General features: G+C 43.4%; 1 protein-coding gene across 1 annotated transcript in view; it reads left to right on the plus strand.

Moving 5' to 3' along the window:
* The window catches only part of Skap1 (src kinase associated phosphoprotein 1), a 255,916-nt gene that overhangs the window by 25,191 nt on the left and 218,168 nt on the right, over positions 1-12,557 (plus strand). The window contains exon 3 of the mRNA XM_090350691.1: positions 2,373-2,398. Coding sequence (XP_090206817.1) covers positions 2,373-2,398 — 26 coding nt within the window. The remainder of the gene's footprint in view (positions 1-2,372; positions 2,399-12,557) is intronic.

The following is a 12,557-nucleotide window of genomic DNA, read 5'->3' on the forward strand; positions in this document are numbered from 1 at the left end:
GCCACGATTGCTGTATTTATCTGATCCAGTGGGTCATACTTGGTTTTATTTTGGTGGGGACAGACAGACAGACAGACAGGCACTGAGGAAGTCTATGGGCTCGTCTACAAGGGAACTGAAAGCATATTATGTTATACTCTTCTGGGGAATTTATGAATTCCCTAAAGCCCCGCTGTGGACCCCAAATTAGACACCTCTGATCAGACCCTGCCCCAAAAGACACAGGCTGTCCAACAAAGCAGTCCCCCCCTTCCTTCAAGTCCTAGGTTGGTGGCTGTGCTGCTGCCAACAAGAAAGCAGCTCGTGTGGAATGTGAGAATGGGGTCTCTGGGACGGCGACATTTCCATTCTGCCACTTCACTGTCCTGTGGTCTCTGTGGAGTCGTGTGACCGTCTGGAATCTCTGTTTCTATGGCTCTAAAATGGGGAACCCCAGTTCCTGGCTGCTTAGGAGCCGAGGTCTGAGGATTATGGCTCAGATTGCTGGGCAGGAAAGTCTACACCACTCATCCATCCCCAGTAAGTCATCAAGAAGTCAAGAGGAAGTTGTAGCTCCAGTGCTATAGCCCCAGCCTTGAGCACCAAGGGAACAGTGCCCAGGCCCCGAGTGTAAGTCCTAGTACCAACACACACACACACACACACACACACACACTCACACACACACTCACACACTCTCACACATTGGGGAGAGAAAGACAACTGATTTTGATATAATATTGGATTATATATTTAAGAACTTCCTTCCTTCCTTCCTTCCTTCCTTCCTTCCTTCCTTCCTTCCTTTCTCTTTCCCTCCCTCCCTGTCTTTCTTGTCCCCCTTTCTTTCTTCCTTTCTTCCTCTCTCTTTTTTCTCTCCCTCCCTCAATTCCTCCCTTCCCCCTCCCTCCCTTCCTTCCTTCCTTCCTTCCTTCCTTCCTTCCTTCCTTCCTTCCTTCCTTCCTTCCTTCCTTCCTTCCTTGCTCCTTTCTTGTTGGCCATGGGGCTTGAACCCAGGGGCGGGGAATTTTCCCTGAGCTCTTCTGCTCAAGGCCAGCCCTCTACCACTTTGTGCCACTTCTGATTTTCTAGTGGTTAATTGGAGATAAGAGTCTTATCGACTTTCCTGCCTGAGCCGGCTTTGGTCCTCAGATCTCAGCCTTCTGAGTAGCTAGGATTACAAGCAGGAGCCAACAGCACCCCCCCTTCGTTTCTTATTAAAGTAACTGAATTTCATCTCATGACACCTCATTTCCCTTATTTAGAAAATAGGCTTAACAGAGAGGTGGAGTGTTGAGGAAGTAGATTAATATAGGTGAGATACTTAGAAAGGCATCCAACACTACTTAAAAAGTGAAATTTGGGAAGATGTCAGTTCAAGGCCAAGCCTGGGGAATTAGTGAGACCCTATCCCAGCCAACGAACGGGGCCTGGTAATCCACGGCTGTAATCTTAGCTGTGTGGGTAGGAAGATCATGGTCTAAGGTCAGCCCTGAACAAAAATGGGAGATCCCATGTGACAAATAAAGGCCTAAGGGGCAGTGCTGGAGGCTTGTGTAGCACACAGTCTGTGGCACTCTTGCCTGGGAAGTGGACTCGGGTTTTCCCTTTGGGAGGTGAGATCCTTGGGGCCTGGCTGTCAGCAGGGTGGCGCTGCCTGGCTCAGTCTCTCCAGGCTCATTCTGTATCTGTCATTTCTCAGCCCCAAGCATCCTCTCACTCAGCTGCTGAGGCTTAGTGCTCATGGTCATGCAGGAGTGACTCCTGGTCCCCAATGAAGCTTCGGCTCCAAAGAGAAGATTGGAGAGGGGTGGGTGTGTTATCTGTGTGCAGGCCTGGTAGGAATGTCTCAGAGGCTTTGGGGATAAAACCAAGTAATCCTTGGTGGAGTCACCAGTGCCCAGTGGATTACCAGGTCTCTCTCGGTACGGATCTTAATCTGTCAGGCAGTCTTGAGTCAGCTTTACGTCTCTTCTGTATCTCTGAGGGATAGGAGGTGGTGGAGGATGTGGGGAAAGGTTGGTTATCTTAACAGCTGGGAGTACTGTTTGCTTGGTATTTGTCTCCCAGGACCAGTGATTCAATGGTCCTGTAACATAGCAGATGGGTGCCTCAGCAAAAAGCTGTCCCATTCAAAGGTCCTGTGGTCAGCAGGCCCTTGCCTCATAACGTCACAATTGCCTAGTCATGCTGAGCTGCACTGTAGCGGGTGAGGCTTAAAGAATTGCTCCCATCTCAGGAGCAGCTCTGGTTCTGCTCAAACAAAACCAGGTTTTAGCTAGATATTGACTAAAATAGCAATGTTTTTGGATTAGGCACTAGAGCCAATGTATGTCAGCCAAAAGCGAGAATCACCTTGGACTTACCTCCATTTTGTTTCTTTTGTATTTCAGATACTGTTGGGATTTTCAACCTCAAGGTGAGTACTGTGGGGTAAGGTATAGTTGTAGATTAAAAATGAGTAAATGCTATGCCTGTCTGAGTTGCTCCACAGAGTAGCAGCAGCCCATTTAGGCCTGCCTGCCTGCCTTCCTCTATTCTCTCTTCTCTCTCCCTTTTTCTCCCTCCCTCCCCCTCTCCCTCCCCCCCTCTCTCGTTGGTCATGGGGCTTGAACTCTGGGCCTGGGCGCTATCCCTGAGCTCTTCAGCTCAAGGCTACCACCCTACCCCTTGAGCCACAGCACCACTTCTGGTTTTTTGGTGGTTAATTGGAGAAAAGAGTCTCACAGACTTTAGTGCCCTGGCTGGCTTTGAACTGAGATCCTCAGATCTCAGCCTCTGAGCAGCTAGGATTGCAGGCCTGAGCCACTGCACCTGGCTTCTTCTTTTTTTTTTTGGTAGTACTGGGACTTACACTGAAAACTTCATTTGTCAGGTAGTTGCTCTACCACTTGAACAATATCACCATGTCCTTTCTTGCTTTAGTTATTTCTCCACTAGAACCTTGTGTTCTCACTCTGCACTGGCCTCAGACCCTGATTCTCCTGGATATGGTCTTGTAGCTGCAACTACAGATGTGAACTACTGTGCCTGGCTTATGGATTGAGATGGAGTCTTGCTAACTTTTTTCCCTTGGCCATCCTTTAATTGTAATTACCCCACATTCCATTCCCTCCCTCCCTCCCTCCCTTCCTCCTTCTTTCCCTCCCTCCCTCCCTCCCTCCCTACCTCTCCAAGTAGCTGGGATTAGAGGCATGTGCCACCATGCCTGGCACAACAGTAGCCATTTTTGAGGCAAGTTAGTGGAGTGTTTAATTAATCTCCACCCTGCTGGCACCCTTTGTGCTGCCTGTTGCCATAAGAAGCTCTGTGCCTCTGCCTCCTGGGTAGATGGCTTGCTGGATCATTTCGTTTTCTTGAGGAGCTTTGTTAGATACCAACAGGAATCTGTAGCCTTCAAATAGGATGGTGACTGAGTCCATATTCAACATCCTGGGCGAGGTCCAACTCAGTTAATTCTTCATTTGCTTCGGAAGTAAATTCCAATACGTTGTCTCCTCCATCACTGTGAGCTTGCACAGCCGGCCTGGCAGCAGGGAAATGTCAGGAGCGAAGCCCCGGCTGGGAACTCCCACGAGAACCGTGTTATCTCATTCGAATAGGAGCCCGGCACAGCCGCGGGGTTGCTAATTGCTTCCCAACCATTGTTTTCCTGCTTTTTTTGCTTGATGAACCCAGCATCTGGCACGATGCTAAAAAAGTGCAACAGACAGCTGTGTGCGTAAAATTTAAAAAGAAAAAGGCCAGGATTTAAAACACATTTTTTTAGAACACATTTTTTAAAAGGTTCAACATTGGGATTAGAAATCATTAAACCATTTGAGGGGTGTAGGGGCGCTGTGCGCCTCCGTTCTTCTTCGTTCTCTGAGAATGTCAGAAACAAGTTCCTGAATAGTAATTACGCACAGTGGTTGCAGATGGCTGCGCACCAATCTCAGAGAACCCCAGACTCGCCGGCCAGACCTGCAAGGAGCTTTATGAACTGCTTGACTCCATAATTTAAAAAGCGCTATAAACTTTTCCAAAGCTAATTTCCTTCCTTCCTTGCTTGCTTATTTCCTCCCCCCTCCCTCCCTTCTTCCTTCCCTCCTCTCCCTCTTCCTCCCTCTCTTTCTTTTTATGCTGGTATTGGAGCTTGAACTCAGGATCTTGTGCTCTTGCTTGGCTGTTTCACTGAAGGCTCCTGCTCCAGGCACAGCCCCACTTCTGGATTTTTGCTAGTTAGTTGGAGGTAAGGGTTTCAGCATTTTCTACCCAGGCTGGCTTCAAACTGTAATCCTCAGATGTCCGCCTCCTGAGTAGCTAGGATTCCAGGCGTGAGCCAGTGCGCCTAGTGTGTAGTTTCTCAAATGCCTTATGAGAGCTGGCATGCCAGCTTCCACCTGGAATCCTAGCTACTCAGGAGGCTGAGATCTGGCGATTATAGTTCAAAGCTAACACACTTAGAAAAGTCCAGGAGATAGCTCCAATAAACTACTCAGAAAAAGTTGAAAGTGGCTCTATGGCTCAAGTGGTAGAGTGCTAGCCTCGAGCACAAAGAGGCTTCGGAACAGTGCCCAGGCCCTACATTTAAGCCCCAGGACTTGGGGGGCAGGGAAAGCTTTATGAACGTTGGCAAGTGAAACACTTTCCTCATATGTAAAATGATGCTAGTGTGTACCTCACAGTCAAGGCAAGTTGGGGTGAGTTCCGGTGGCACGATGGAGTGCTGGTTATAGAATGAAGTAGTAATAAAGTGATGCTAAGAGCTAGCTCCCCAAGCGGCCCTGGCCAAGTGATGCATCTCTAGAACTTACACCATGTTTGGTTCGCCTTTCTTTTCATAACACTCCTCCATGCCAGCTGAACTGGGGTGTGGGGCTGTGCATTCCACACGCGTATCTGAGAGGCTTGCCTGCACGCACAAAAAGGCAGGATGCACGCACAAAAGTGATCTTAGTACACACTTGAGGGGTAAGATTTCTGCGCCCAGTGCTCTGAAGCCCGTGGAATGGGATCACGAGCATCACTTAGCTTCCTGTCTCTTGCAACCAGACGTCAAGTATTGAGTTTAGGACAACTACAATATGTAAACTAAAAAAAAAAAAAGCAGCCAAGAAAGGCCATCTCCCTCCTCCCGAGAGAGAGGGAGGGAGGGGCGGTTCCCTTTGAAGTTGAAGAGAAGTGTTTTTGAATTAATGGACTGTATGGTGATTTTTTTTTACTAAGTTTTATTTATGAAACTACTCTTTGCATTCATGCCAAAAGGTTTTTAACACAGTCATAAGTAGGACTTATACAAAGAAACAGAGTCCAAATTTATGATGTGTTTGCAAATGGAAGAAAAAGTCTGAATTTACACGACTTGTAATTTATTGTGAAGTATCTTGCTTGCACTATTCCTGGAATGCTAATATTTTATAAACATAAGCATTGGTTATGGACCTAGAATAGCCTAACCTATACTTACTCTTTTAAAGAAGGGTTTTGGGGGGGGCGAGATTAATGGGAGAATGGACATAGGTTGACTGCTTTTGCCTTTGGCTTTCGCCCAGTCTTTACAGCATCAACCATCCTGACAGCTGCTTTTGTGACTTGACTTCTTTCAAGTATTTCTCCCCTTTACTCATTGGCTATATTTTGTACAAATTAATCTGTAGAAAGTAGATGTACACACAAACTGTTTTTGTAGTAAATAACTGACTTTGCTCCCCTTACAAGAATTTTCCTTCCTTTATTGCTCAGGTTCAGAGTGATGTTAATAATGTGATTGTTCTTGTGGCTTATGCCTGGAATCCAAGCTAACCCAGGAGGCGGAGACCTGAAGATTGCAGTACAAAGCCAGCCTTGGAGGGGGAAAGTCTGTGAGACTCTTCTCTCCAATTCATTAATGCACACACACATACACACACACACACAAATCTGGAAGTGGAGCTGTAATTCAAGTAGTAGAACTTTTGTCTTGAGTGAAAAAACTGAGACAGTGCCCAGCTCTGAGTTCAAGGTCCAGGGCAAGGATGCACACACACACACACACACACACACACACACACACACACACACACACTGGAAATACTGCACTTTAAAATTAATGTATTATCTCAAAATTACAGTCAGAGAAACGAAGATTTTTTTCCAGAAGAATTCTCCTTTTTGCCTTTTTTGAAGTTGAAATTTCTAAGGTTTTTGGCGCGCTTTTTTTGCCAGTCTTTGGCTTGAGCTCAGGGCCTGAGCACTGTCCTTGGGCTTTCTCAAGGCTAGAGCTCTACTACTTGAGCCTCAGCACCACTTCCAGCTTTTTTCTAGGTATATGGTACCGAGGAATTGAACCCCGGTCTTCGTGCATGCTAGGCAAGCACTTTAACCACTAGGCAAAACTCCCAGCCTTGATTTTTTGTCTTTTCTAAATGTCCTTTTCTGGAGAAGATATTAAGATACAAGAAAAATCTTTAATACAGGTAAATCATGGACTCAGTTGCTGTATTCCCTGCAAAATATATCATGTATGAGAATATTCATGCCAGGCGGTTGGCATTGGCTCACACCTATAATGTTAACTACTCAGAAGGTTTGAGAGCTGACAATGAAGGTTTGAAGCTAGTCTATGCAGACAGATCTGAGACTTTATCTCCCTCCAACTCACCAGCACAAAGTTGCAAGTGGAGGTATGGCTCAAGCAGTAGATCAGCCTTGAATGAGAAACTAAATGAGAACACAGGTCCCGAGTTCAAACCCCCATCACGATATGGGAGTGTGCACACACACATACACACAGGTATTCACTGTGGCTTGCGTAAAATTCAGACTCGAAACAGCTTCAGTGTTCAACAGTAGGGGATTACTTTACTATATGATGCTATGTGGAGTTCAAAGGAATTGGTACAAATATGTATATATGTGAATACACGCACACACACACACACACACACACAATGTGGGCCTTTAGACAATTATTAGGTAAAAAAGACAAGTTAACCAAACAATAGCTTGTTTTAGTGTCTGCCATCCATGTATGTATGTGCAGGCATGCATGTGTGCATGCACATATGTGGGTGTCTGCGCACATGTAGAATGTGAAAGACTCTATTAGCAATGGTGGTAGAGAAATTACAGGTGTCAGTGGAAGAGAGAATCTTTGTTTATATTCTTCACTACTGTTTGAATTTTTACCATGTGCTTGTGTTATTTTTTAATAACAAAATAAAGAATGTATAAATCAGTAGGTACTATTACAGAGCACTTACTAAGAAAAATGATGGGGAAGAAAACACAGGGTACAGATAGAACAAATGTTCCCATTTGTTTAAAAAGACATAAAGAGCCAGCCATGGTGGCACATGCTGGTAATCAATGAGGAGAATGAGGCAGGAGAACTGTAGGTTCGAGACCAGCCTGGGCAAAAACAAAGACACACACACACACACACACACACGCACACACACACACACACACGCACGCACACATATAGTACACACAGAGGTGCTTATATTTTGATTGAAAATTATAGTGCTAGTATTTATTTGTTTCAGCAGTAGTGGGTTTGGACTCCGGGTCTCTTACTTGCTAGGCAATCACTCTACCACTTGAGCCCCACCCCCGCCTCTCTAGCTATATTTAATTAGAGAATGTGGGTAGATATCGTGAGAAAGGTATAAATGGAAAGCTTTGAAACTATGTTTCTCAAATGGTAATGTTCCTGGGTCAACACGGAAAATCAGGTGAGTAGTTTCTGAACATAGAAATTTTAGCATGAATAGAGCAAAATCTTGATACATAAGGCCATATAGTATAAAGCTAATTGAAAGGACCTCCAGGATATTGAAACAAAAGCCATATAACGAATGATTGTTGTCCTTAATGTACTATGTTGTCTCTCATCTCTTTTGCTGTCCCTTGGTTATCTCATATTGTTATAGTATCTCACTTCGTTATCTGATATATTAAATTTATTTGTATTTGGTTATTTGAAATTTGATAGGGAAGGGGGAAAACCAAGAGGGGTGGGGGTGTGGGGGGGAGGGTAATGGGTACCAAGACATGTGAAAGGGTATCAATGTATGTGAATTAATGCACCTTCTATCTGGCAAATATCATGTAACCCTTTTACTAATTACAATAAAAAAAAGGAAAAAAAAGAAATTTTAGCATGTTGTCGGGTGCTGGGGGCTCATGCCTGTAATCCTAGCTACTCAGGAAACTGAGATCTGAGGATTACAGTTCAAAGCCAGCCCAGGCACTAAAGTTTATGAGACCCTTATCTCCAGTTAACCACCTGAAAGCTGGAAATGACTCTAGGGCTTAATGCGGTAGAGCGCTAGTCTTGAGCTAACAAGCTCAGGGGCAGTGCTCAAGCTCAGATTTCAAAGCCACACAACTGACAAAAAAAGAAAGAAAAGAAATTTTGTCATGCCAATTAATGCCCATCAGAAAATCTGCCTCTGCGCGCTCGTGCATGCGCACAAGTGAGTGTGTGTGTGTGTGTGTGTGTGTGTGTGCAAATGTGCATGTGCCTGGGCACTGGTATTAGGGCTGTAAATTAGGACCTGTGCACTGTCTTCCAGCTATTTCCTTCAAGGCTGACACTCTACCTCTTGAACCATAGCTCTTCTGGCTTTTTGTTGGTTAATGCAGATAAGTCTCACAGGCATTCCTGCCCAGGCTGGCTTTGAACCATGATTCTCAAATCTCTGGCTCCTCAGTAGTTAGGATTACAGGTGTGAGTCACAAACAGTCTAAGCAATTTTTATGTTCTGAACACAAAATATGGAGAAGGAGAGAAAGGCATAATTTGAAGACAAACTTTTTTTTTTTTTTGCCAGTCCTGGTGCTTGAACTCGGAGCCACTGAGCACTGTCCTTGGACTTTCTCAAGGTTGGAGCTCTACCACTTGAGCCACAGCACCACTTCTGTTTTTTTCTATATACATGGTACTGAGGAATTGAACCCAGGTCTTTGTGTGTGCTAGGCAAGCACTCTACCACTAGGCCAAACTCCTGGCCCCCAAAGACAAACTTTTTTGTTCTATTTACAACTTCCTTTGTGGATACGAAGGTGCTACCTCTGGACTTGAGACCCAGTGACGTGCACATGACATTGAAATGTTTGAGCCTGCATCTATTAGCATTATTTTTTCATTTGGTTTTGCACCCACACATTCTTTTCTTAGGAACTTGCCTACCAGAATGGCGGAAGTACTGCGAATACAGGAAAGTGACTTCTTAGTTATGGGTGAGGGCATTTATATGATGTGGGAGATAAAGCTTCTCGTTACTGCTGACTCCAGTGTGGTAAATAATGGAAGAACCAGTTTTATGAACCTATCTGTCCTTGTCAGTGGATGGGAATTTAACATACACATACCCACACAACGGCCTGAAAAACTTGTCCCTTACAGCTTATCTCGAAGAGGTATTTCCCCAAGTTAAAGTGATACCCTTTACCTTTAAATGGGTACTTGAGCTAATGATACCTCAATTAAAAAAAAAAGGAAAAATTAGCCAGGTGCTAGTAGCTTATGCTTGTAATCTCAGATACTCAGGAGGCCAAGAACCAGCCCAGCTGGGAAATTCCATGAGATTTAAAAAAAAAAAAATCTCCAATTAACCAGCAAAATACCAGAAGTGGAAATGTGGTTCAAGTGGTAGTGTCAGCCTTGAGAAAGAAAACAAAATAAGGGCTGAGAGTTTGGCCTGGTGGTAGAGTGCTTGCTGGGCATGCACGAAGACCCACGATTGATTCTTTGGTTCCACATTCATAGAAAAAGCCAGAAGTGGTGCTGTGGCTCAAGTGGTAGAGCTCTAACCTTGAGAAAGCCCAAGGACATTGCTCAGCCCCTGAGTTCAAGCCCCAGGACTGGCAGAGAAAGAAAGAAAGGAAAGAAAAAAGAAACAAAGAAAGAGAAAGGAAAGAAAGAAAACAAGCAAGCTAATTGTGAGTGTGAGGTCCTGAGTTCAACAAACAAAACAAAATCACTACAATAGTACTACAAGACCTTTGGGCTGTGGGTTGGCCTCCTTCCTTCTTGGCACATGTGGCTCTTTGTCTGACAGATCCAGTCTTCCTATCCAGGTAATTGTTAGTATTCCTGCTAATATGAATTTAGAGTTTTGATTCCTGACTTACTTTACCAACGTCAAAAGACGCTAATTAATACCATAAATTCAAGTCATTGACTGTCATTCAGTGTGCTTTGCCTTTGAATAATGACGATGATTTATAAAGTATGCAGATTTGGAGCCTGAACAGCTCAGAGGATTAAGACAAGAGCTTACTCACAGGCTGGCATGGGGTCAGAGCCTGGCTCTGCCATTTATGAATCACTGCTGTGACTTTGGGCAATTTATTTCATCTCTGTGTCATGTCTCCAAATGGTTCATCTGCATCTTTGGGATAATAATAGATCCTAGGATTATTCTGAGGATTCAATAAGATGATACAAGAAGCTTGACCCTGAGCCAGTATCCAGTAAAAACTCAGCAAGCTATTTTATTTTCATTATTCTAGCTGACTTTCTCTCACCATTCATTTGAATAGCTCCAGAATAAGAATTAAAGACTGAGAAAGAAACAAAATCACAAGCCAAGAATTCTAGATTATGGTTGCCTAGTGCGTGTATTTGCTTTAAAATGTATTTATTCAGGTATTAGCAGATACTTAGGTTTATGTGTTTTTGAATTAGCTCAGAAATCTTGTTACTATAAAAAAATATTCCAACTCAGCAGGTTTTGCTTAAATACCAAAGAGCAATAACAATGGTGGAATGTGAAAGCCAGGATGGCTGCTGACAGGCTGTAATTTGCTTTATGAAGTGTGGTTGTCACATTCACAACGATCTGGTTTGCATTTGTGGCTTGCCTGTCCTCCACTTCGTAAATATCCAAAAGATGTGCTTTTATTTGCAATCAGAGAGGGGTTGGGGAAAAAAAAAACCCTCCTTACTTTGTGGAAGGAGAAGGGAAGGTCCAGAAGAGTTTACATGACTACCCCCTCCCCTTTTTAAGTTCTTTCTCCCTTTCTGTCTTCCTTTCTTCTCTTCCCCTTCTTCCCCCCCACCACTTCTAAGATTTAGTATGATGCTGCGCGCTGCAGCTCACCCTAGTGGTCAAAATGAAAACTTGCACCCTAAAGGATCATTTTCTTGAAGGAGAGGGAAAGAGAGAGGGAAAGAAAAAGATCCTTCCAATTGGCTCCCAGGGGGATTTTCCTGTCCAATCCACCACTGACAGATATAGTTCATGTGAGAATATTACTAAGCTGGGCTGCCCTTTGGATTGTTGGATTCACAGGTGTTTTGTAGTGATTGGACTAGGAGTTGCTAATCAATTTGGTTCTTTTTTGGAACATTTTGACAGCTACCCTTTGCAAATGTTATCTCTGAGGCTTCCTAACAATTCTGTTATTCTTAGCATGATTATGTAATTAGTAAATAGTGTCTTGTTAGTCTTAAGCCCCATATCTTATACATTCAAACCTCATTTTGGATCAACTTTTTTTTTTTAATGATGAAAACTGGGCTCTGGTGGCTCGTGTTTGTAATGCTAGCTACTCAGGATGCTGTAATCTGAGGATTGTGGTTCAAAGCCAACCCTGGGTAAGAAAATCGATGAGACTCTTTATCTCCAAGTAGCTATGAAAAAAATAGAAATGGAGCTCTAATTCAAATGGTACATCACTAGATTTGAGCAGAAAAAAACAACTCACGGATATCACCCCTAAGCCCTGAGTTCAAGCCCCCGTCACCAGCATTAAAAAAATAAAAATAAAAACAAGAACGATGCATAAAACTTTCTTTACCTGGCTTATCATTTGTTCAGTAGAATTAATAGCATTCAGTACTATCTCATTCACTGCCAGGACCTTGGAGATAAAAAAGAATATTCATACATTGAATTATAGATATATGTAGGAAGGAGAAAAAAGATGAGCAGGAAGTCAGATTGGATAGAGCAGAGAAGAATCGGAGACCTTCACCGCGAGTGGATTAATCACAAGAACTAACCACGCAAGTCCAAATGGATATTTAGAAATCAGTGAAGCTTCTCAGCTATTGTGTGGGAAACACTGTACATTTTCTAATGCATGAGAATGTGCCAAACGATGTCATTTATAACCAACTATTGACAGAACTTCAGCTTTGGTGGTGAAAATAGGGTCTATAATATTTTTACATGTGAATAACATTTCCCATTATATGGGCACATCTGTACCCCAACACATTGCTTTTGTCGAGGCAAGATTCAATAATGTAGGTGAACAGTTATAATAAGGAATCATAAGCTGCCATTTTGCTAATCTTACAATAGTTCAGCTTTGGGAACTGCTTTACAATGAAATTGGTCCGTGAAAATCTGGCAATATTAATGCTATCAAGCATGAAAACTAAGTGGATTTGGATCAGGGAATTTTATTTATAGCATTTTAGGGAGGATTTATTAGTTTAAAGAGAGGGAGTTGTGTGTCTCATGGGTTTTTAAATATTAAATAGAGTAGGAAGTCACGTGCTCACTCCTAACTGCAATTATAATAATAACAAAACCCCCAAAAGTTTACAGTCTGACATTCATTTTGATTTTCTTGTATCATCCAAGATAGGGGATGAA

This window comes from Megascapheus bottae, chromosome 17 (genome assembly GCF_031878675.1).
Source record: "Megascapheus bottae isolate mThoBot1 chromosome 17, mThoBot2.hap1, whole genome shotgun sequence".
NCBI lineage: Eukaryota > Metazoa > Chordata > Mammalia > Rodentia > Geomyidae > Megascapheus > Megascapheus bottae.